The sequence below is a fragment of the Corylus avellana genome, chromosome ca7, assembly GCF_901000735.1.
Source record: "Corylus avellana chromosome ca7, CavTom2PMs-1.0".
Lineage (NCBI taxonomy): Eukaryota > Viridiplantae > Streptophyta > Magnoliopsida > Fagales > Betulaceae > Corylus > Corylus avellana.
Window position 1 is genome coordinate 11,249,051 of NC_081547.1, and position 24,181 is coordinate 11,273,231.

General features: G+C 35.1%; 4 protein-coding genes across 6 annotated transcripts; all 4 read left to right on the plus strand.

Moving 5' to 3' along the window:
• The first annotated feature begins 631 nt into the window (after nucleotides 1–631).
• On the plus strand, nucleotides 632–4,503 carry LOC132187230 (peroxisomal (S)-2-hydroxyacid oxidase GLO4-like). 2 transcript variants are annotated; one of them, XM_059601469.1, is made up of 12 exons: nucleotides 632–724; nucleotides 1,201–1,347; nucleotides 1,430–1,554; nucleotides 1,640–1,686; nucleotides 1,759–1,836; nucleotides 1,999–2,123; nucleotides 2,316–2,373; nucleotides 2,535–2,597; nucleotides 2,834–2,903; nucleotides 3,198–3,298; nucleotides 3,600–3,704; nucleotides 4,134–4,503. In XM_059601469.1, the coding sequence occupies exons 2-12, from the start codon at nucleotides 1,205–1,207 to the stop codon at nucleotides 4,311–4,313; spliced, it is 1,095 nt and encodes a 364-aa protein (XP_059457452.1). In that variant the 5' UTR covers nucleotides 632–724; nucleotides 1,201–1,204; the 3' UTR covers nucleotides 4,314–4,503. The 2 variants fall into 2 exon arrangements, with proteins under 2 accessions (XP_059457452.1, XP_059457453.1); XM_059601470.1 differs by lacking the exon at nucleotides 1,640–1,686 and having other exon boundaries at nucleotides 1,430–1,454.
• A 1,277-nt stretch (nucleotides 4,504–5,780) lies between these two features.
• On the plus strand, nucleotides 5,781–10,008 carry LOC132188153 (peroxisomal (S)-2-hydroxyacid oxidase GLO4-like). Of its 2 annotated transcripts, XM_059602555.1 has the most exons (13): nucleotides 5,781–5,798; nucleotides 5,939–6,110; nucleotides 6,509–6,657; nucleotides 6,736–6,860; nucleotides 6,952–6,998; nucleotides 7,157–7,234; nucleotides 7,357–7,481; nucleotides 7,625–7,682; nucleotides 8,104–8,166; nucleotides 8,414–8,483; nucleotides 8,854–8,954; nucleotides 9,180–9,284; nucleotides 9,678–10,008. In XM_059602555.1, the coding sequence occupies exons 3-13, from the start codon at nucleotides 6,515–6,517 to the stop codon at nucleotides 9,855–9,857; spliced, it is 1,095 nt and encodes a 364-aa protein (XP_059458538.1). In that variant the 5' UTR covers nucleotides 5,781–5,798; nucleotides 5,939–6,110; nucleotides 6,509–6,514; the 3' UTR covers nucleotides 9,858–10,008. The 2 variants fall into 2 exon arrangements, with proteins under 2 accessions (XP_059458538.1, XP_059458539.1); XM_059602556.1 differs by lacking the exon at nucleotides 5,781–5,798 and having other exon boundaries at nucleotides 5,878–6,110; nucleotides 9,196–9,284; nucleotides 9,678–9,815.
• Nucleotides 10,009–12,829: 2,821 nt separating this feature from the next.
• LOC132187857 (uncharacterized) lies at nucleotides 12,830–13,789 on the plus strand. Its single transcript, XM_059602292.1, has one exon. The coding sequence runs from the start codon at nucleotides 12,830–12,832 to the stop codon at nucleotides 13,787–13,789; it is 960 nt and encodes a 319-aa protein (XP_059458275.1).
• A 12-nt stretch (nucleotides 13,790–13,801) lies between these two features.
• Nucleotides 13,802–15,287, plus strand: LOC132187858 (uncharacterized). Its single transcript, XM_059602293.1, has 3 exons — nucleotides 13,802–14,017; nucleotides 14,130–14,312; nucleotides 14,454–15,287. Exons 1-3 carry the CDS (start codon nucleotides 13,802–13,804, stop codon nucleotides 15,285–15,287), a joined length of 1,233 nt encoding a protein of 410 aa, XP_059458276.1.
• The last annotated feature ends 8,894 nt before the right edge of the window (nucleotides 15,288–24,181 follow it).

Sequence of the window (24,181 nt, forward strand, 5' to 3'; positions counted from 1 at the left end):
ATGACTTGTTAGGGCGATAAATATTGAACTTGAAACTCAAACTTTGCCCTTACAACACTTATTTGTAACCTATTTACTGAGGTTAGAATGACTTGTACATCTTCTATCTATAGCTTTTATTCATGACAATTAACATAAACAAAGTATTATCATTCATCAGCTGGTACTTCAGTGGCATCAATAAAATTTTCAAAGTAATGTGAAATTTGACTCTCGAAATGAAAATTTTGAATTCTATTACTAGTAGTCGGATCTTATTGATGTGCTGATGGAACTGAGTTAGACTATAACTCAATTTGACCCGAAAGAAAATATGTGATTCCTATTGTATAGACCCTTCCTATGTAGAATAACCATAGAATAACCATGATTCCGGTCGCCTTGCTGCCTTGCGGGTTGGCAGTAGCCCACTAAGTAACCAATCATGTTTAATGCTACCCAATGACAATTGCGACCTTGTCCATTTGGACAAATTACACCACTCCAAGGGGCTTCTGTTCTGACTTTTGAGCAGGCATTTGGCCATAAATGGCATTCTACCTTCTTTTTTTTTCAAAAAAAAAAAAAAAAATCGTACTTATTTAAATCCAGACAAAATTAGTGTAGCAGGTACAACTCTCTACACATTTCTCTTCTCTAATTTTAGTCAAAATCTTTGCTTGTAACCCTGCAGTGGCTGTTCGGATTGTGTGAACTCTAGGGGCGGGTTTCCCAGTTATTATAGGTATGTGCAGTTTCTGCAGATCATGTGCTAAATATAGACAACAAACATGCGTTCAACTGTTCCTGGAATATCCTACCAACACGCGCTCAAACACCTACACATTCAAAATTATTCTGCTTTCCAGCTGATAATTACTCCTTAAATTGTTCAAATATTGGGGAGTTTTCACTAATCATGTGTCGAATATTTGCTGGGTGTTTAAGATTTTAATGGAGTAATTGATTTTCCATTGTAAATACACCTTAAAAGAAAATGTGGAAGCATTTCATAGAATTGCGTATGCTGTTAAATCTGTTGATGATTATCATTATATAAGCCAAACCAAGCAAAAGTTTTGAGGCCCTAAACAGGAGCAACGCCTATTTTTTTAGGAGATTCCTAAAATTATAGCAACTATCATAATCAATGTCTTTATATGGTGTAGTCTCTTGAGATTGGTAGAAAGTAAAACATCAATTTAATGCTCATGTTTCCAGGATAATGGAGGGTGAACCGGTTAATGTGAACGAGTTTCAAGAATTGGCTAGGCAAGCTCTTCCAAAAATGTATTATGACTACTATAATGGGGGAGCTGAGGATCAGTACACACTTAAAGAAAATGTGGAAGCATTTCATAGAATTACGTATGCTGTTAAATCTGTTGATGATTGTTTTTGCAAACTGGATACAAAATCTTTTTACTGAGCACTTTCTATGGCTTCTCAGGCTCCGGCCAAGAGTTCTTGTAGATGTAAGCAGAATAGATTTGTCAACCACTGTTTTGGGTTACAGAGTCTCAGCACCCATTATGATTGCTCCTTCTGCTAGGCATAAGTTGGCACATCCTGAAGGTCTAAATCTTCTTGGAAGAGTTTTCTCACTCTCAGTTGAAATTTGTTTCAATTCTAATTTGCTTGCTAACTGTGTTTATTCCAGGAGAGGTTGCCACTGCCAGAGCAGCAGTTGCATGCAACACAATAATGGTGTTGATTTAACAAATATTGAGCTATTTGCTTGCTGAGGTGCATGAATTTTTAACTAATTTTTATTTGCAGGTTTTGTCCTTCATGTCTACTTGTACTGTGGAGGAGGTTGCTTCCAGCTGCAATGCTATTCGGTTTTTTCAATTATATGTATTCACTCCTTCTTTAGCTCATTTGTGAACTTTGTATTGCTTTAGTGGCAGCACTTCTTCTTGTGTTTTTTTCTTAATTATTTTGGGTTGCTGTTGTCATTGTGTTGGTGGTTCTGTTGGTAGCAAATCACACTGTAATCTAGTATTGTTCTGGGAATAGGTATACAAGCGACGAGATGTATCAGCTCAGCTCATACAGAGAGCTGAAAGAAATGGATACAAGGGTATTGTCCTAACAGTTGATGCTCCCAGACTTGGTCGAAGGGAGGCAGACATAAGGAACAAGTAAATATGATCTCTTTTTGTTTAACGACATTTACTTGCCTTCACAGTTGGGTATAAAGTTCTTCATGTAATGAGGATGGAGCACAAATTTTAGTATCTGGGATCATTATATATGTTGTTTACTTTACCTTTCAGACTGACACAACAAGTTTTATCTTAAATCTGATTTGATGACTTTAATAATTTTTGTAGAATGATTGCACCACAGTTGAAGAATTTTGAAGGCCTCATATCAGCTGAAGTTGACAATGTGAGTGGAGTTGTTCAACTCCCAATTTTCTTATTTAAATGTGACGGATGTGAATGTACAACAATGAGCATATGCATGCAAGTTAACTGGAGTGTGAATGTTGTTTAAAATTTAAAACTATTTACGTTACAGTTATTCAATGAATCAATTTTTTTTTGCAGGATAAAGGTTCAAAGATAGAAGCTTTTGTAAAAGGGACCATTGATGCTTCTTTGTGTTGGAGGGTATGTATCCGTAAACTTTTCTGATTACCTGAAATATGCTGTTGCAAATATGTTGGGAAAATATTTACTCGGACAATCGTTTTTTTTCCTTGCACTTGAATGTTCAAAACTAGTTCTTTACTCATAATAGAACTGATTAAAGTGTTATACAGTTTAGTTTGTCCACTTACAATTTTTTGAAGTATACAAGGACCATGGTTTCTTAAGCTTATAATTTTGTGTTGCAACATCCGCAGGATTTAGGATGGTTAAGATCTATAACAAACTTGCCAATTCTGATCAAGGGAGTTCTCACTCGTGAAGATGGTAACATCTCCATTTATAATATTTGCATCTTTTTATTATTATATAACCACTATTATTATTCTTGTTCAGAGCAGTACAGAAGTCAGAGAAGAACCTTCTCTACTTGTAAGCTTGACAATATCAACCAAATATTCAGGCTATTGTCAACGTTAAAATCAAAAGGGAAAAAGGTTTAATCCCACGTATATGAGAATGGTTATATAGAAGATTATTCCTTTGTTCAAACATGATAGTCCTTTGCCTGTTCCCCTGTTGAGAATTCCTGCTCAATATTTGATGTTCTACCATTGGCAGCAATAAAGGCCGTGGAAGTTGGGGTTGATGGTATTATTGTCTCAAATCATGGAGCTCGCCAGCTAGATTATACTCCTGCCACTATTTCTGTTCTGGAAGAGGTTACTCTCTATTTCTCTACAGGTTTGGTGATGCAATTTATGTAGTCTTCCAGAGTCTCAGTAAGTGCGTGTATTAAAAGAAAGGATTTCTTGTAGCAAGTCATCCTCAACTCAATCCTTTCTAAGAAATGGGTAGCTCTTAAAGCCAGAAAAGTATATGTGCTGGGACATGTCCTGCGCAGGATTTCCTATGTTTGGAGATTTGTTTTAGAAGTGCAGTTGTTAGTATGCTCTTTGGTAACTCAATTCAATCAGCAAGGTCACATCACCTGTTTAGGATATTTTATACAATGGATTGCAGGTTGTTCATGCTGTTGGAGGGAAAGTTCCTGTTCTTTTAGATGGAGGAGTGCGTAGAGGAACAGATGTCTTCAAGGCATTAGCCCTTGGCGCGCAAGCTGTTTTGGTAAGCTCTTCACTCCATATCTGTTCATCTAACATATGAATCTTTTCTTAAAACTGTTTTCTCCAGTACTATTATTACTCTTATTCAGACCATCCTTCTCTTTTAAGTCAATGCATAAGTGAGAAAGCTTTCTTAAGTTGCTCATGGTATATATATCCATGTCATAGAAACATTTTGCACTCTGAGACTGCTGAATACATTTGAATAGAGAAATGGAGAGTAGCGTGACTTCTATTTTCCTTCTCGTTTCCAGTTGGAGGTATATCTTAATCTTCAATAACACCAATTGTTTACTTGGTGGGACTAATTAATTTGAAATTGTGCTCCTCTCTCTCTCATTCCTAAATATAGTGTTCACTTAAACTTGTGTGGTTTTTAAATTCCTTGCCCTTGCTTTTTCATAGTAATTGATATATGAAAGGCCTGCAGGTAGGAAGGCCTGTGGTCTATGGGCTTGCGGCGAAGGGGGAATATGGCGTAAAACGGGTAATTGAGATGCTGAAAGATGAGCTCGAGCTGACTATGGCCCTTTCAGGCTGTCCAAGTGTGAAGGATATAACCAGGAGCCACATAAGAACAAAGCGTGAGAGACTCCTCTCAATGCTATAATATCATTTGAAAGGTGTTAAAAATAATATCCTCTAGACGGAAGATGGTTCTGATGATTGATCTTATGCGCAAAATTATGTGAGGATGCACAGTTCACCATAAATTTGCATGCTTGGTGAGGTTTCAGACAATTTGGCAGTTCTTCAATGATTAGTTGGTCTTGTTGCTGTAAACTTATAAACAGAGCATTGTATTGAAGCAGATTAATTTGAATGTTCAATCTCAATACTGTTCATATAATTATATTGCTTCTTATAACGATAAATAGAACATTACCTCTTCGTGGTCACATATATAAAAAACTGCACTCTGAGGCTTCCTGCAAGTACCAGTTCAAACGGTAGAAGAGAATCAGCTGAGTTTGTGCTGTGAAGGCCAGCCCAACTATAATGGACAGCTGTTCTCGAAGAGTAGCTTAATCGGTTGAGGTCACGCCTCATAAAACGAAGATCACTCGTTTAAATTTTGCTCCCCTCTTTCCATTTCTCTGTGCTGACATGTTTTAAAAAAAAAAAAAAATTATAACGGGCAGTTTGGGTCATGATCAGGAGGACTCTTACAATAACCTATATTTAGAAAATTGTGTCCTTTGAGAAATGCTATACATTACCTTATCATCCTCTATTTTTTAAAGTTTATTTGGCATGGTTTTCCATAGCATTTGATATATATATATTGGTTTGAGAGTTTCATAAATTTTAGAGGATGGAAGTTAAAAATTTGAATTACTGGCACGGCCGACTCAACTGCTAGGCGAGTTAGGCCGCCACCTAGAGCCCCAGATTTTTAAGGCCCAAAAAAAAAAAATTTAAGGCCCAAAATTTTTTAATAAAGCCAAAAATTTTTTTGCATAAAGGCTTCAACATGCTTGAGGCCCTCAACATGTTTTAAGAAAAATATTATTATTTGTTTATAATATTAAGGCCCCAACGTGCTCTCTTGAGGCCTTCAACATGCTTTAAAAAAATAATATTATGTTTTTTATAATATGGAGGCCTTCTGCACAACGGCACGTGGCCCTCAACAGTCAACATGTTTTTAAAAAAATAATATTATTTGTTTATAATATCTAGGCCCTCTATAAAATAAGAAAAAAAAAATATGAGAATTCCACAAACTTGTCTATTATGGTTATTTTGCAGAAATCTAGCCCCTCACAAAAGTTAAAATGTTCAACTTTTCACATTTCAAAAAGGTTAAAATGGTTATTTTGTAATCTACGAAAATACTAAAAGACAAAAAGCCTACTTAATTTAAGTATAAATAACAAATAGTAAGGGCAAAATGGTAATTTTAGTCTCAAACAAAAAATACCGAATGCAGAATCGGTGCTTATTCGATAAATATCTCCTGCAATATTAAAATAAATATTTAAATATTAAAAAAATAAGGCCAAATTTTAAAATTTGCCTAAAGCCTCCAATTAAGTACATTGGGCGGCTGGCCCTGATTACTGCTATCCTTTAACGCATCTGTTGCTCAAAGGTACTTTGACTTGTTTTATATTGGATAATCTCAATTACTATTTTGCATAGTTGTGAGAGATGAAAGACAAGAAACTTTTTGTAAAAATAACTTATTGTCAAGTGAAATAAAAGTCTCCATTATTCTTTGACTGTTTCCAGCCGACAAAATTCTCCCTACCGGAAGAAGATCCAGTAATGAGTAGGCATTGCCAATGATGGAATTCAGATATTCATCACCACTTTGTCTTATATCTGTTTAGCTAATCATATTTGTTCAGAAGCTGCCCTGGCAGATCATTCTCTAAAACCCGAAGGTTTTCAGCTCTCATTGGTAAGCTTTAACTATGGCCAGTTTTACTTGATGAACTTGTAAACTTAAAAAAGTACGTAGTTTCTATGTGGAGCATGTGTTTTCAATTAGTTCTTGTTGCTATGTGGGTCAAAAGCAAATTTTTTGATTGGTTTACATATTGGCGACAGAGGCGTTTAAGGTCCTAATTGATCTTCGCTCCCACAATTTTGGCAGTGAACTGCTAAAATATCAACTAGATTTTCCAAATAGATGGTGTGGTTGGAAATTGATTTTATAGATGAGAATTTGGTTTACTTTTAGTGGTTGTCTGTCTGTGAGTATATATTATTATGCTTATTAATTCTCATGGATATTGAATTTGTACTCCACATGTTTTTCAACTGGATCCATTGAAAATCTATGTTCATGTGTTCCAGGATATAATGGCAGGTGAACAAGTAAATGTGAACGAGTTCCAAGAATTGGCCAGGGAAGCCCTTCCAAAAATGCACTATGATTTTTATGCTGGTGGAGCTGAGGACCAGCACACATTAAAAGAGAACGTGGAAGCATTTCGTAGAATCACGTAATTGTTAATGTGCAAAAAACCTGCTAATTCTTAATATTGGCATTTTACCCATCATTTTTCATGGGTTTTTCTCAGGATTCAGCCCAGGATTCTTGTGGATGTAAGCAGAATAGATTTGTCAACTAGTGTATTGGGGCACAATATCTCAGCGCCCATTATGATCGCTCCAACTTCCTTGCATAAGCTGGCACACCCTGAAGGTCTACCTCTAGGATTAAGAAGCCTCTGTTTAGATTTCCTTCCCCCTGCCAAATACTAATTAATTAATACTACTTGATGTTCTGTTTGCAGGAGAGGTTGCCACAGCCAGAGCAGCAGCTGCATGTAAAACCATAATGGTAATTATATAACGAATTCGAGCTCATCTGCTTACACATGGTCCTGTTGGCACTATGGAGACTCTATCCTTCACATCTTCCTGCACTATAATGGTAATTATTAAAACCATGATGATTATTATATTGATGTTCTGTGACTCAGTTATATTTTACTGTAGACTCTATCCTTCACATCTTCCTGCACTATGGAGGAGGTTTCTTCCAGCTGCAATGCCGTTCGATTCTTTCAATTATATGTATAGTATTCTTCTTGTTCTCTTATAAATTAGTTTTGTTTTTTGATGTTACCCTTTTAGGGAAATGTGTTCTCGTTTTGTAGAAACACACACTGAAAAAGTTGGCAATCCTTTGTGAATAGGTATACAAGAGGCGAGATATAGCAACTGTGTTGGTGCAGAGAGCTGAAAAAAACGGATACAAGGCTCTTGTCCTAACTGCTGACCGTCCCAGACTTGGTCGAAAGGAGGCAGACATAAGAAACAAGTGAAATTTCATCTCTTTTTTTTGGTTCTATTTGCAAGCATGATAAATTTGTAGCCTTCAAAGTTTGGCATCAACTGGTTAATCTCTTATTGATGCAATGAAGCATGCCTAATCCAACTCTTAAAATATGATAACTCCTGCAGAATGGTTGCACCTCGATTGAAGACTCTTGAGGGTCTCTTATCAATTGATCCTGCATTTGTGAGTGGAATATTTCCAAACTATTGAATCTAAATATGCCAGTTAACAATTATGAGCTTATTCTATTTACCAAGCTGTCTTAGTCTGATCATTATCTGACACCAGAAAAACATAAAAGAAAAAAAAAAAAAAAAAGATAATTGAAGTGCTCTTATGCTGCACGACACCCTTTTGTCATAATGAATAATTCGAAGCACGAGGTACACAATGAGTACCTGTCATAAATGGATGTAACAAATTTGACCTGCTCATTTCAAGAAGTTTCCTTCATATCACAACATTAACTAGCATTTGTCTTTCTTTCTAATTCTAATGTTGTTTTTATCAACAAATATGTGTGCCGTGCAAGTGTTGTTGGATATTCATACTCAAATTAATATTGTTACGAACTTATGATTATTCAAAAACTTAACTGTTGCAGGATAATGGTTCAAACTTAGAAGGTGATGCTAAGGAGATAATGGATGCTTCCTTGAGTTGGAAGGTATAAAAAAACAAAAGCAACTATATTGAGTACTTTCTGATATCTGATATACTTGTATAAATATGTCAGGAAAGTTTAGATGTTTTTATACCAGCAGGGACCTATGGTTGATTAGAGATAGGGAGGTTCAAAGGGCTGGGGGAAGAAAATATTACTATCAACTGTCATATTTTGTAGTCTTGAATTTTCGTTTTAGCTCGGCAAACTCTAGAACGGTGGTTTAATTAGTGCCTCATAAAATCTGCAGGATATAGAATGGTTAAGATCAATTACAAACATGCCAATTCTAATCAAGGGAATACTTACTCGTGAAGATGGTAAGATTATGCTTACTCTCCACACCTTTAATTACAAAACAGAAAGAACTTTCTCTGCCTTAATTAAGCCTTTAAACTTTCAATGCGATTTGCAGTTGTTTATAATTAGTATTTATTATTTAATTGAAATTTAAACTTATCCATTCTAAGATTTATTTATTTATTATTATTTTTTTATCTTTTTGATTAAAAAAGTTTCACTTACTCTGGAAACTCATTAATACCTTTTTTCCTCTGGAAATTCAAGTATAGGAGCCCTGTTTAAACATACTACTCATGCCCTCTCTGTTGAATTTTTTTTACATAAATCCATTTAAATACTGCCTCATTACATGCTCTTGATTTAAATATTCATCAAATATATTGGCAGCAATAAAGGCTGCAGAAGTAGGTGTTGCTGGGATTGTTGTCTCCAATCATGGAGGTCGCCAGCTTGATTATACACCTGCTACTATTACTGTCCTGGAAGAGGTGATGCTCTATATCTACTGTTTACCATAAGAAAGGCTCTCTCTACAGATTATGTCGATGTAAGACACATAATGGGTTTTAAGTGCGAATACATTTCATCTTTGTGCTATATATATATATAGCAAATGATAAAAATTATTAGGGAAAATTCGACATAAATTTATCAAAATAGCTTAAAGTCAAAGTAGCTAACAAAGCTCTGTGATGTGTAACTTGCGGTTGAAGGTGGTTCATGCTGTAGGAGGGAAAGTTCCTGTTCTCTTTGATGGAGGAGTGCGGCGAGGAACAGACGTCTTCAAGGCATTGGCCCTTGGTGCACAAGCTGTCCTTGTAAGCTCTACACCCCAAACTATTTAATTCATCCAACTTATTAGAACTTGCAAGTTTTTGAAGGTAAATATTAAGGATCATTGAAACACTTTGCACGTTGAGACTGCTGGATATGTTTTGAAGGAGTAATCAAGATGGATTTGAGTTATGAGAAATGCTACATATACTTACAAATGCTTACTCTGGCAGGAAAAATCATCATTGATGTGAAATATTAAGAGTAATCATCCAAAATCATATAATGATTTTTACTGTTATATTAAGGAGTAAGGAGTTAAAAATACATGTAGCATTTCTTGGATGGTAAATCTAAAAATTGCCAATTATAGCTATAACCAATTTTTGTTTTCTTTCTTTCTTTCTCAAAGCTAATGCTGATACATGTTATTGAAGATTGGAAGGCCTGTTATCTATGGACTGGCAGCAAAGGGGGAATTTGGGGTGAGACGAGTCATCCAAATGCTGAGGGATGAACTTGAGCTCACCATGGCGCTATCCGGCTGTCCTAGTGTGAAGGATATTACTAGAAGCCACGTGAGGACAGAGCATGAAAGACTTCCTTCAATGCTTTAATCTCATGTTATTGAAGCATTATGATTACTATCTCATAACCCGCGCTATGTGCGGGATTCTTCATTATAATTTAAACGCATCTTCATCGTACTTTTTATTATATGTTAAAACGTATAAAAATATATCTCATATCTTAACATTTAAAGTTGTACATTACTAAACATAGTGACACAAAGTTACACAAAACATTTCATGAATGTATAAATCACAAAAAAAAAAAAAAAAAAAAAAAATAGCAAGAGGAAAATATGAATTTTGATTATTAAAGCATTAATAGAAAATTAGAATAAATAAATTGTGATGATATTTGTGTAATATCTATTATATTTTAATACAAATAAAACTCATATAATTATGGACATTTAAAAAATAATACAAAACAAAATAACAAATCTTTTTTTATGGATAAAAAAAATAACAAAAATTTTCATTCAATATTTAATGCAATCAAATAAATCATTTCACGTCATGTTTAATGCTTAATTATCTTTTTGGTATTTTGAAAGCGTTTCTATTCCTTTTCTGGACAATAATCAAATAAATTTGTGTCTTACTTTGTTTTTAAAAGCAAAAAATTCAAAAAATTATTTGAGTAAATCATTATAATTTAATTTCAAGATTTAAACACATTTTTCTTTCAACACCTTAATTCGCATATATACGGAAAAGAAACTACTATTAGAGTAGAATTAAATATAATATATGTAAATTTGAACAAAAGATTAGAAACGGAAGAACAAAACCATAAGATATAAAGACAAACAAACGAAAAAAGAATACTCATATAATAAAAAATAACGGAAAAAGTTTTTCTCCAAACTAGGTTAGAAATTTCTTTCAACCTAGTCTATAAAAGTGGTATGTATCCATTTTTTTAATAATATGTGAGATGCACATGAGCAGGGGTGGAACGACGTGTTGAAGTGGGGGGATTGAAATTTTTCTTTAAATATGTATATTTTATAAATTTGTCTCTTAAATTAAAAAATTTGTCCCTCCAAATTTATAAATTTGTCCCCCCAAAATAATATTTTTATCCTCTTTAATTTATTTATTTTTTTTTTAATTTCACCCCAACTAAAATTAAATCTTTCTATTTGCCATAAACGATATAGTCTTTCTCTGGTTCGTTTTTCTCTAGTTCGTTTCTAACTAGCAGAACTAAAATTAATTTGGAGTTTTAAGCTTTTTTGTTGCATCACATCAAACTTACCTCGCTGGCAGCCTAGCATCAGAACAAAAAGCACAAAATCGATCTTTCCTCTTGAAAACAAAAGCTTCTCAGAGAAGCTTTCTCAGTTCTCTCATCTCTCTTCACCTTTCAAAACCACTCTATTGTCTCTAGAATGGAAGTGTGCACTGTGTGAGTCTGTGAGTTTGTGACTGAGCCGCGGATCTCTCTTACAATCTTAGATCCATCATCCATTGACGAAAAATTAAAGCTTGGAAGTTGGAAGTTGGAAGATTGAAGATGCTTGTAAGTTGTAAGCTTGTTTATTTTTTCTGCCAATGTATATCTGCATTTTGCAAGACTGCAACTCAACAACTCTTTATCTCTACTCAAAAAATTAGATTCTGATTTTTTGGTGAACTGAAGCGGTGAATTGGTGAAGGCGTGAAGGCTGTGAAGCGGTGAAGGCTGAAGCCCAAAGGCCAAAGTCGTGTGACTCGTGTGTCGGTGTGTGATGACTGGTTGACTGCCGACTGGAGTCTGGTGAGCGGCGTGAGTGCGTGTGCGTGACCTTCTGGCTTCTGCAAAACTCTTATTTTCTCTCTCGGTCTCAAGCATTTGAAAAGGCTTAAACTTTAAAGCATAAGCAAAAGTGAAACTGCAAGAGACAAAAAAGTTTGCCTCGCCACTGTCACCAGCACGAGGTCAGACTGGTCAGTGCAGTTTTTTTATTTGAATACTGAATAGTCTGAATAGGATTATAGGAAGTTTCAAGAAGTTTGTCTTTTTTTGCTAATTGTTGCCTTTTGTTGGTGAATGGTGATTGGTGAGTGACTTGCCACTTGCCCACTTTGACTTTGTTAATTGTTGTTTGGTAATAGTGAGTGCCTGAGAGTGAGCACGTGAAGTTGCTTTTTTTTTTCTTTTTTTCTTTTTTTTTTTTTGGGTTTGTACATGTTGTTTTTATTTTTATTTTTTAATTTTGTTATAGGTGAGTTGGTGCCTTTATTTCCCTTAGATTTTTGTAAAATTTTGTGAAGTTTGGTAGCAATTCAAAAGATAGTCAACTTGAAAAATGCAAATCATTATTACATCCAGACTCCAGTAAAGAATGTGATCTTAAAAATAAAAAATAAAAAAATAAAATGGACTTGTTGTGTGAGGATGTGAGCTTAAAAAATTTCCATTGTTTGAGGCTCTAAGCTTAGCCTTCAATTGGAATTTTCAGCTTACATGTTTTATAATAAAGTGTAAATTGTAATGAACTAATGATCTTATAATATTCAATTGGTAGCTAAGAGTGAAGTTGAGTCACATGACTATGGTCCATAGATAAGAATGAGATGCCAAAAGTATGTGATATGTGATCAGGTTTTAACAATTTTTTTTTTTTTTTTGATAAATAGGTTTTGACAAATTTAGGTCGTATTGTGGTAAGGCACAACCAGTTTTGGGAAGGCAAGAACGAGGTATCACGCTAAAAGGTACTTTTTTTTTTGGACCCTAGAGATTATGATTAGTTTATTTTGCTAGTAGTTTGTACTATATTTATGATGCCATGAGATTTCGAATCGAATGAGTATTTTGATATAGAAAAATTATACAATTTTTTTTATTTTAGTTTTCATTGTTAGATTTTGTGGGTTAATTTGATTGGATTGAATTTATTAATTTATTTGGCATTCCTTCACTTGTTAGTGATAATAAGAAATATAATGAAATTCTAAACAAAAATCTTATACTTTTAGATATTTTTCAGGTTAATTCTTGATCCATAATTTTTCTTAAAGTTAAGAAAAATATGGGAAAGCCAAAAACACTTGATTCATTCTTTAAGAAAAAAGATGCGAGTCAATTAAAAGTTAGTACTTGTACACATTTAGAGAAACCTTTAGCAACGGATCTCGAGGCTTTAGTGACTAATGAGCGTCCCTCCAAATGTCCAAGAATTCAACCAGAAGAAATGAATGCTACCTTTTTGGAACGTGATCCAGGATTACGTCCGCAAATATGGAAATTCCCTGTTAACTTACAAGATGACATTCGACGTGCTTATATAAGAGCCAAACCATGTCAACCCAAGCTTTCGGAATATCCATATTCAAGAATGGGTAATAATCATCGCCGATTTCAAGCCTCTTGGTTTGAGACATACTCAACTTGGTTGGAGTACTCAAAATCAAAGGATGCTATATTTTGTCTTCCATGCTATGTTTTTGCTAAGAAACCAATAAGTCGTCCAGGATCAGATGCATTTACAGGGAAAGGTTTTAACAATTGGAAAAAGGCAAGTGATGGGATGAATAGTTCTTTAATAAGACATGTGGGGAAAGATCCAAATTCACCACATAATATTGCCGTGAAATGTTGTGAGGATCTAATGAATCAGTCAGGGCATATTGACAAGATAGTTGAAAAGCAAACATTACAAGAAATAAAGAATAATCAGTTGCGGCTCAAAACCTCTATAGATAGTGTTCAGTGGCTTACATTCCAAGCATGTCCCTTTAGAGGTCATGATGAAAGCTCTGGCTCGAAAAATCAAGGTAACTTCATTGAATTGGTAAAGCTCCTAGCAAGCTATAATGACGATGTTGCTGGACTTGTCTTGGAAAATGCTCCAAAAAATGCCAAATATACATCACCCAAAATTCAAAAGGAAATCCTACATATCATTGCAAATAAAGTGCGGGATGCGATTAGAAAAGAAATTGGGGATGCCAAATTTTGCATTCTCGTTGATGAAGCTCGGGATGAATAAAAAAGGGAGCAAATGGCTATTATTTTGAGGTTTGTTGATAAAGATGGTTTTATTAGGGAGCGATTCTTTCATATTGTGCATGTTAAAGATACTTCTGCATCAACTTTGAAAAAAGAGATATGTGTTGTTCTTTCTCGTTATAATCTCCAAATTGAAAATATTCGAGGCCAAGGATATGATGGAGCTAGTAATATGCGTGGTGAATGGAATGGGTTACAAGCTTTATTTGTTAGGGATTGTCCATATGCATATTATGTGCATTGCATGGCTCATAAACTACAATAAGCTTTAGTTGCAACATCTAGAGAAGCCAAGCGCTTTCATCAATTCTTTTATCTAGTTGGCTTCAATTATTAATATTGTTGGGGGTTCTTCTAAATGTCATGATGACTTGCAATCTATTCATGCTGTTGAAATTGAAATTTTGGTTGCTTCTAATGCAATTGAGACTGGAAGGGGGATAAACCAAATTGGCACTTTGCAACGACCTGGAGATACTCGATGGTCATCTCATTATCAATCTGTTTGTAGCATGATAAGAATGTATGGTGCAACTTGTTTAGTTATCAACAAGATCTCAAATGAGGGAGCTAATTATTCTCAACGTGGTGATGCTGAAGCGACTTACATGATATTAACATAATTTGAATTTATTTTGATATAGCATTTGATGAAAGAAATTATGGGACTCACAAATATGCTTTGCAAATCTTTGCAACAAAAGTCACTAGACATTTTAAATGCCATGAGTCAAGTTTCAACTACACAATCACTCATTCAAAAGATGAGAGATGATGGGTGGGAGCCTTTGCTTACTATTGTTAAATCATTTTGTGAGGAAAATGATATCGATATTCCTGATATGAATGCTCATTACACTAGAGCTCGAGGTAGATCTTGTCATCAAGATGAAGGGTCTCCAACAACAATGGAGCATCATTTTATAGTTGATATATTTACTGCTGCAATAGATTTCCAGTTACAAGAATTGACAAATAGATTTAATGAGCAAGCTGTGGAACTTCTCATTCTTAGCGTTGCTTTAAGCCCTAAAGATGCATACAAATCATTTAAGATTGATGATATATGTAAGTTAGCTGAAAAGTTTTATCCTCGAGATTTCACCGAGCAAGAAAAAATTTGTTTGAAATTTCAGTTGCAGCATTATAAGCTTGATGTGCCAAAGCATCAAGATTTTCAGAATATGTCTACATTATTTGAGTTATGCAGAGGATTGGCAGTTTCAGAAAAATCAAAGATCTATCCTTTGATTGACAGATTGATTTGCCTAGTGTTGACTCTCCCTGTTTCTACTGCGACTACAGAACGAGCTTTTTCTGCCATGAAACTTGTAAAGACTAGATTGCGTACTAGAATGGAAGATGAGTTTCTTGCAGACCATTTGGTAGTTTATATTGAGAAAGAAATTGCTAAGAATTTCACTTCAGAGATGATAATGGACGAATTTTATTCCATTAGCGATCGTCGTCGAGCATAATTTGAAGGAAAAACTATGTTCTTTTTTTTGATCTTTTTTGTACATGTCTATAGTAAAAGAAAGTTCTCTTGATATTTTCTCTGATGATTCTATAGACATGCAACTTTTGTAATGTCGTACAATTTAATATGAAATTAAATTTAAGAGTTCTCAGTTTTTATTTAGCATAAATACACACCTATAAAGAAAGACTATATATATCTATATATTTATGTATTTTATAAGTCCGTCCCCCCAATCCTAAAATCCTAGTTCTGCCCCTGCTCACCGATAAAGAACAACAACACGTTTTTGTAAGTCAATATTATTATGATTTTATGGGTTTTCAAGGTTTCAATTGTTTTACTTTAATTTAATTATTGATATTACTCTTAGATATCTATTGTGATTTACGGATATTTGTGATGATTTATGAGAGTTTTATTTAATTGTTTTTCTTGGATCTTTATTTATCAAAATAAAATTGGATATCTTCTGTGATTTGTCTTACAGATACAATTGATGCTTTGGTTTAATTCGGATAGCTTTTGTAATTTGTGTAATGGATGGATTCATTAGATGATGTAATTAATTTGTGAAGCATAATAAGACATACATAGGATTTCATTTGTGAGAACTTCAAACAATATTGATGAACATGGAATGTGTTGTTCTGATTTGGTGAGTGTGGATTCCACAACCTTAGTACGTTCTTAATTGATTACTTGTTTAGTTTTTTTTAGTTTATGCTTTCTTTTATTCAAAATAAAAAATCTTTCGGAACTAGATTAAGATTTTAATTAGTTTAGATAAAAAATTGTTTTCGAAAACACAATTCCTTGTGGATTCAACCTCGCACTTGCAAAAGCTATATTGTAAATGATTCGTACACTTGCGAATATCATTTAAAACTCACAACACCAAAAACTATAGCTCTGACCAAAAATTTACGAATTTGACTATAAATGGATAGCCACCTCAAATAGTGATGAAAAGGAAACAAAAAGACTTATCTTGTTTGTCGTAGGTTTTCGAACACGATCTGCGATGTATGAGCATAGACTCTTCTAAGCCAGATTTATTTGGCTGAGTAGCATTTGGATCTGCAGTTTTTTTATCACGATAGGGTGGCAAAACGGGTTGGCGGGTCGTGTTAAAATTGCCAGCCTGTCGGCTATTTGCAAGTGTTTTCACTACAACAGATTTTTATAGATTTTTTTTTTTGTTTGTTTGTTTTTTATTTTTTTTTATTTTTTTTTTTTTTATTCGTAGAGAACGAATAATCGTTCCCACAGACGATGCCAAACTTTTAGAACATTTTTTGGTCTAACAGTCTTCGATTGGTGTGAAGGGCACATTCTTTGCGTTCTTCGAGGCATCCTTCATCTTTAATCTTCGTGCTCCTACAAAACACTAACAAATTAAGAGAACTCGCCGGTTGGGTGCCAACGGGTTTCACTCCAATTAATTGAGTTGGTCGTTATACCTAGGATAATGGTCTATTTGTAGGCTTGGTTGTTGAGCCAAACATGATATCTTAGCCAAAAATTTGGGATTTTATGAGGGAGGAGTGATTTGCGTGTCATTAAAACCTTTAATGTAATCTTTATAAGGGAAGATCTCCTTCCGTTATGATATCTTCCATAAATTTGGGAATATTCTCAACATGGTTGGTAGAGAGAAAGATTTGATTTTTATCATCTAAAATTTCTCGCTGCGTCATGATGAAGGCTTTATGACAAAGACTAGTCGAGACAATTTCTGAGTTTTCTTCCAAATGCAAGAATGTCATGACGACATTGTGATTGCTATTTGACGGAACCACTCGGAATTCTCTAAAAACTTCATTTTTCACACTAAACACCTTGGAGAATTAAGGGACCACTTCTAGTTTTGAACACTGAATATGGCTAATTTCTAAAACTTAACATTTTTTTTTTTAATTTGATATTGTTTTATAATATTTTGTAAAAGAACATTTTAATTTAGAATTTTTTTTTATCCCACCCTAAAAAAAAATTATTTTAAAAGTTCCCAGGGAATAATGAGAGTAATACTTTGCCTAACAAGAGTATACAACAATATGAATGTTTGAGTGAGAGTGTACTACTAGAAGAATGACTCCAAATTTTTGTTAGAATATAAAATCTTTGATAAGTAGCTAGCGTGGTAGCAATATATAATTTATTCTCTCGCCACTTAGAGATTATAATGGAATTTTTTGATATAGTCACTACAAGAAATTAGGTCTTTAGGGGCGACTTTGAGTTGCCCCTAAAGGTCCTAAATTGGACGCTGTTGGCAACAACGTCCACTTTTCGACCCTAAAGGTGTCGACGCTAATAGTCCAGCCCTAATGATCAAATGTCTGATTATCAGGGTCCACTTAAAAGTCGACACTAATGATCACTTTTAGAGTCCACTTTATCGCCCCTAAAAGTCGCAATGTTTTGACCCTAAAGATGATGTAAACGGAAGCGAAAGTCGACCTTAATAGTCAAGCATTAGCGTCCACTTTTAGTTAACCATTAGGGTCGACTTTGTGGACCCTAATGGCGCTTAAAAAAAATAATAATAAATAACTATTAGCGTCCAAAGCAAAGTGGACGCTGATAGTTGACCATTAGCGTCCACTTTTTGTGGACGCTAATGGTCCTAAAAAATAAAAATAAAAACTAACTATCAGCGTCCACTTAGAGTCGACCCTAATGATGACTTTTAGCGTCCACTTTATCGACCCTAAAAGACACATGTTTTGACTCTAAAGATGATGTACACAAAAGAATTAGTCGACGCTAATAGTCGACCATTAGCGTCCACAAAAGTGGATGCTAATGGTCCAAAAAATATTAAAAAAAAATTGACTATCAGCGTCCACTTCAAAAGTGGACGCTGATAGTTGACCATTTAAATGTGGACCCTAATGGTCCTAAAAAATCAAAAAAAAAAAAAAACAAACTGCAATCGATCGCACATAAGTGTGCGATCGATCGCAGCATCAGTAGGTTTTCAAAATTTGGCGATCGATCGCACTTGGAGTACGATCGATCGCAGCATCAGTAGGTTTTCAAAATTTGGCGATTGATCGCACTTGGGGTACGATCGATCGCAGCATCAGTAGGTTTTCAAAATTTGGCAATCGATCGCAGCATCAGTAGGTTTTCAGAAAGTTGCGATCGATCGCACTCCAAGTGCGATCGATCGCAGGATCAGTAGGTTTTCGAAATTTTGGGATCGATCGCACTCCAGATCTCACTTGGAGTGCGATCGATCGCAGCATCAGTAGGTTTTCTAATGATTTCCAGTTCAAGTGAAGAACAATTCACACAAATAACATCAAAAGTCAACTGACTAGTCTTAGCAAAAAGAGTCACTAATAGAGTAAGATCTTGAAGGCTTAAATATATCATATTTGTAACTCTGACAAATGACAACTAAAAGGCCAAACTGCAGTCCATTCTTATCCATGCAACACATATCAACTGATGTTAAAAATTAGACTTTCAGTCAACTCATTATTTATCAACCCACTTAACTTGTCTCAAGAGTCATGGAGAGATGAAGACCACATGAAATTAGTCAAAATACAACCACCAACCTCTTGTTGAATGTGGACACCGAAATCTCCAAATACAATGTTCCCAGACGCATCTTTAGCATTAGTTTTCTGAAGAAAATTCTGCATCAAAAAACAATGACATACTGAATTTTACTCTTCATCTTGGGGAAAAATATAATGAAGAAGTTATAAGATCTATGCAATGCAATGAAATGAACATAGGCAGTTTTTCACAGTATTTCATGAAGCCAAAAAAGAACTGCACAATTTAAATCACCTGATCAATTAATAGTATTCAACCCAAAAGCGAAAATATGAATTCCTTACGTAACTCACTTGCGTGCTCCCTCTGCGACACAAATAACAGCCGAACCCTTTGTCTCAATCAGGTATTTCAGATGACTCAAAACACCATGAGGCCCGTGCAAATTAAAAGATACCTTAGATGTGCATATCAGTAGAATCAGTAACAGCTCACAAAGATAACTATCCAATTAATTGCTAGTAATAAGTACCTCATGAATCAAACATATGTCAATTTGTCCACTAGCTAGGGATGCATGCATAGCTATATATCTACTGCTACGGCCCATCAATTTCACAATGCCAACACCATGATAAGCACTGTGCGCCTAATAACAAGATTGAGGCAAAAAAAAAAAAAAGTTCACTATGAAGAAACCAACACTAAAAGAATTCAGCAGGAAAACTTATCCAAAGAAACATAACTCCATGCATGGGCAAATAAAATGCACGTAGAGTACCTCTATAAGAAACATTGCATTTATGTTTAAGTACACAACAACATTGGTTGATGAATCAATTAATGTATGAAATAATCAAACTAATCTAAATGCCCACAAGAAACATAACTCAAAATGACTAACCTCATCAAAATCATAAAAAAAATGTGAGAACTGCCCCATTAACCAAACCTGCCAAGGGAGAAACTATTAAACATATGTTTTACAATCCATGGGCAGCAAAATTCCAAAACCTAAAATAAAGTACTTATCTGCATCCTTTTCCTTGCCAATTCATCCTCATAAGCAATTTGAGTAATCTACCACAATGAACCAATATATAATATCAAAGACAATGAAAATGAAACCCAAAATGATAGAGAAAGAGATACTAAAAATGTGTTTCTTCATGAAATATATTAAAGCGAGAACCTGCTTGGGTGGTTTAACTTTCTTGTACTCTTGTCATCCTGCATACACTTAAAAATAAAATTTAGAAAGATATTATTACTCCCTTGCATTGTTTACTCAAAGTTCTTTAACCTTGATAACCATGTCAAGGGAGATTTACTAACTCAAAAGTTGTTGAACCAAAAATTTTGTGAATATCTTAATATAATATAAACCAAATAAAAAGTACCAACAAATATACATTACCAAACAGATCACGATCAACAAATAGTCAAATACACATTAGCAAATAGAAAGTACCAACAACTATCCAAATACATAGTATCAAAAAATATATCACAAATAGATGCTATCAAAGAGTACATCCTAAATAAAGTTATTCCAAAGCTCCCTCAATTGTTGGCTTCACTTGATGCACCTCCAAGCAAGCTCCCTCCAGACCTAAGAAGAATAAAATTTCATATAATGATCAATAAGCTTTTTAACGATTACTTAGTATGTGTGTTTTTGTAAAATTAATGCATAGGTAGAGTTTCACTAACCCTCCAATACGTGACATTAAGAACTCAACAGTGGCTTTCAATTTGTTCGTTTCCTCAACGTTGGCTTGCAAATTCTCCCTGTACTGATGAAGTTCGATTCTAGTCTGTTGAAGCTCGCTTTGAGTATCTTCTTGTCTTTTCCTACACTCATCGTGGTTGTCGAAGTGGGTGAATGTTTGAGATGAAGTTCTTAAAGGGGTAGGAATAAGACCGCATCCCATTCCTCTAACGTGCCCAGCTCGTCGGCCCCCTAGTACTTGTGTGACTATTTCTTGCATTCGGTCATCCACACTTGTTCCCTCCACATTGCCTTCCTCTAAGGCCTCACTGGTTGTTAATTCTTGCATTTGAAGCTGCACAAGTCATAGTTGGCCTTAGTTTAATATATACTTCATGCAAGTTTACTATTCATGTTCTTCACTAATCAACTTAATGATTGGAGCGTAAACAGTTACTTACATATAGACTTTTGCATTTTTTGTTCACAAACTGTTTATCCTTTTTTCTTGTATGGGTAGCCTCATATAATTCAACAGGATTAGGCTTCACTTTTTTTTCTTGTTCCTACACATAATACATATAATCAAAGTTTACACTAAATAACGTTACTTTCATTAAACTATGGTACGGGATACTTACCTTTTTGTAAATGACGTTGACAAATGAACAAGTCCCAGCTGTGTGCTTTGTTTCCAATTTGCTTCTGTTTTTTATATTTCATTCAGACTTTTTCTACGAAATTTGGAAAAAAAAAAAACACAATTATTCATAAAATGTCTTCAAGTGCCTGCAAATTATATCAATTTGAATATTCTAATCAGTATAATAATATATATTTACCTTCCATTTACCGTCATAAAATGAGTCACATATTAGGTTCCACTGTTGAGGACCATACCCTGCTGGCACGTTTTCCCTCCCAATAGCCTTAGCCTTGGCAATCCCCTCATCACCGTCTTTATCAATGCCGTCAAAATATTTCTTGTAATGATCCCTATACATGTTCGAACGAAGCCTAGCATATGCACGACCCAATTTATGTTCAACAGCTTTGATGTGCTCGTATCGTTCCATATTCAATGCGAAGTTTGACTGATACATAATAGATAAGAAAACAATGGTAAAAAATGTGTCACATTAATTTTCCATACGAAACATATTATTAAACATTACATTGATATTCATACCTGAACATGAAATAACAACTTGCTCTTTTCTTCAGCTGGGACCTTTTTCCATTCACCGTGATGGAGTTCGCACATGTTACGAATAATCTCCCCAATCTTGCTTGCAAACCATGATGCATTCTCGCCTACAGGTGCCCGGTGTCTATTTGGGATGTTTAGCACTAAGGGACCATGCTTAAGTACGTGGTCACTCAACTTCTTACACTTGGCCTTACCCCTTACACTTCTGACAGACGTGGTAGCTGTTACGCAAAACATGGTAACGTAGTAAGTTATATTTGGAAAAGTATATTGTCAAATGTCTATAACAAACCAAAATAATACAAAAATAACAGTTCATAAACATAAAATTCATGAACTTACAAGATGCAGTAGGGGCGGCTCCCTGTGAATCCAATCCTGCCACTGAGTGAATAGGATTATTAGACTCATGCGAAGGATGCCCATCCACTGACTCGAGGAGGAGGGGGGCGAGGGCGACACTTGCATATCTGTATCACCAAACCCAGAATTGAGAGTCGGACTCTCATGCTTGTCAATAAGACCTCGACCTTGACCTTGGCCTCGGCCTCGGCCTCGTGCTGCTGGAACACGTTTGCATCCTGTTGTTGTCATTGTTATGATCAATCTGCTAACAAGTCAAAAACCACAAAATTATATTAGTCAATTTATAACCATATAGCATGTTCAATATTTTTGACAAACATACAATAATCATGCTAGTAAAAAAAAAAAAAAAAAAAACACCACAATATATATATATATAGAGAGAGAGAGAGAGAGAGAGAGAGCATCAACTTCATTAAATATACTAATACACTTTGTACTTACACCAAATGTGAGGTTATGTGTTCAACACATTTCATCATCAGATTCATATTCAGAATCTGTATCACTGTTACTTGAAGATGATTGTTCGTGTTCAGAGTCCTCTTCGTGTTCAGAGTCTATATCGTTGTCGCTACATAACTCCTCTTCCTCATCAAAGTTTGTATAATGGTCCTCGTCCGGCAAGTTATCATTGGCAAACATGCTTGCATCAAGTTGAATATATAATTCGTCAATTGCTATTATCGCATCATCTCTACGTAATTGAGTGGAGGCTTCAACATTCGCTTCATCAACAAAGACCATATTACCCCCAACACATTCACCTTCCTGGTATACGTCATCACTGAGTCTTTGGTCATCTTCTGTATTATCTCCCTTTTGTACTGTTGGAATATCATCGATGTCTCTATTGATCCACTTCTGCACCACTTTCCAATTACCACCCAATTTGGGATCATCCAAGTAAAACACTTGCGAAGCTTGACATGCTAAGATGAACGGGTCGGATTCACACCATTTACTAGAAGTATTCACAATCGTGAAGCCTTGGTCCATTCGTACTCCTGTTGCACTTCCAGTGTCCCACCAATCGCACTCAAACAAGTACACGAGATTTTGGCCAGGGTAACGTAACTCTAGAATATTTTTTAACTCACCATAATACTCCGTTATTGAGGTTTCGTCCTCACCTAAAACAGAAACACCACTGTTCTGGGCAGTACGAGTTTCTGCACATTCTTTCGTGTGATACCTAACCCCATTCACGATGCAACCTCTATACGATCTAACATGACGATCAGGCCCACATGCAAGATCATATAATTGTTTTGAGTCATTGTCTGCTGTACGCCCATTATTGTATAAACGTTTATGGAACCAACGTTCAAAGTTAGCCTCATGCTTTTTATCAATATCACGGCCGCCTTCTCTTTTGATCATATTATAATGTTCACTGCATGAAAAATAAACGTATTGGTAAATGATCATCAACCCTACAATTATAACATGTCGTAACAAGTAAAACACAAAGGGCATTACTAAACTTACTCCAAATATGAGGCCGTTTCGTTACAGTTGGTAAGCACATACCATCGTGCCCTAGCAAAATCATTAGCATCCAGTGTTACTAATTTAGCTGCTCCTAACGGCCGAACTCGTTGGGAGAACACATCCAAGCGCTGGCTCATTTCTACAACATCAATGTCAACATTTCTCCGTTCACGGTTCCATCTTGTCTCAATCCCCCGAAGATACCTGGAACAGAAGGTCAAGCTCTCCTCAGCTAAGTAACACTCGACAATAGACCCCTCTGGACGCGCTTTGTTACGCGTCCACTTCTTATATCTTCTAAGTTCTCTTTCGAACTGATACATCCAACGGTTTTGTACGGGACCAGCAAGCTCGGCCTCCCGAGGTAAATGAAGTGCTAGATGGATCATAACATCAAAAAAAGCTGGCGAAAATATTTTTTCTATTTTGCATAAAATTAATACAATGTCGACTTTCATTTGTTTTAGGATATCAACTTTCAACGTCCGTGCACATAACTGCGTAAAAAATGTACTGGACTCGGTCAATGTTGTTCGTATTTCCGACGTAGAGAAATTTCGAATTGCAACAGGAAGCATGCGCTGTAAGAAGA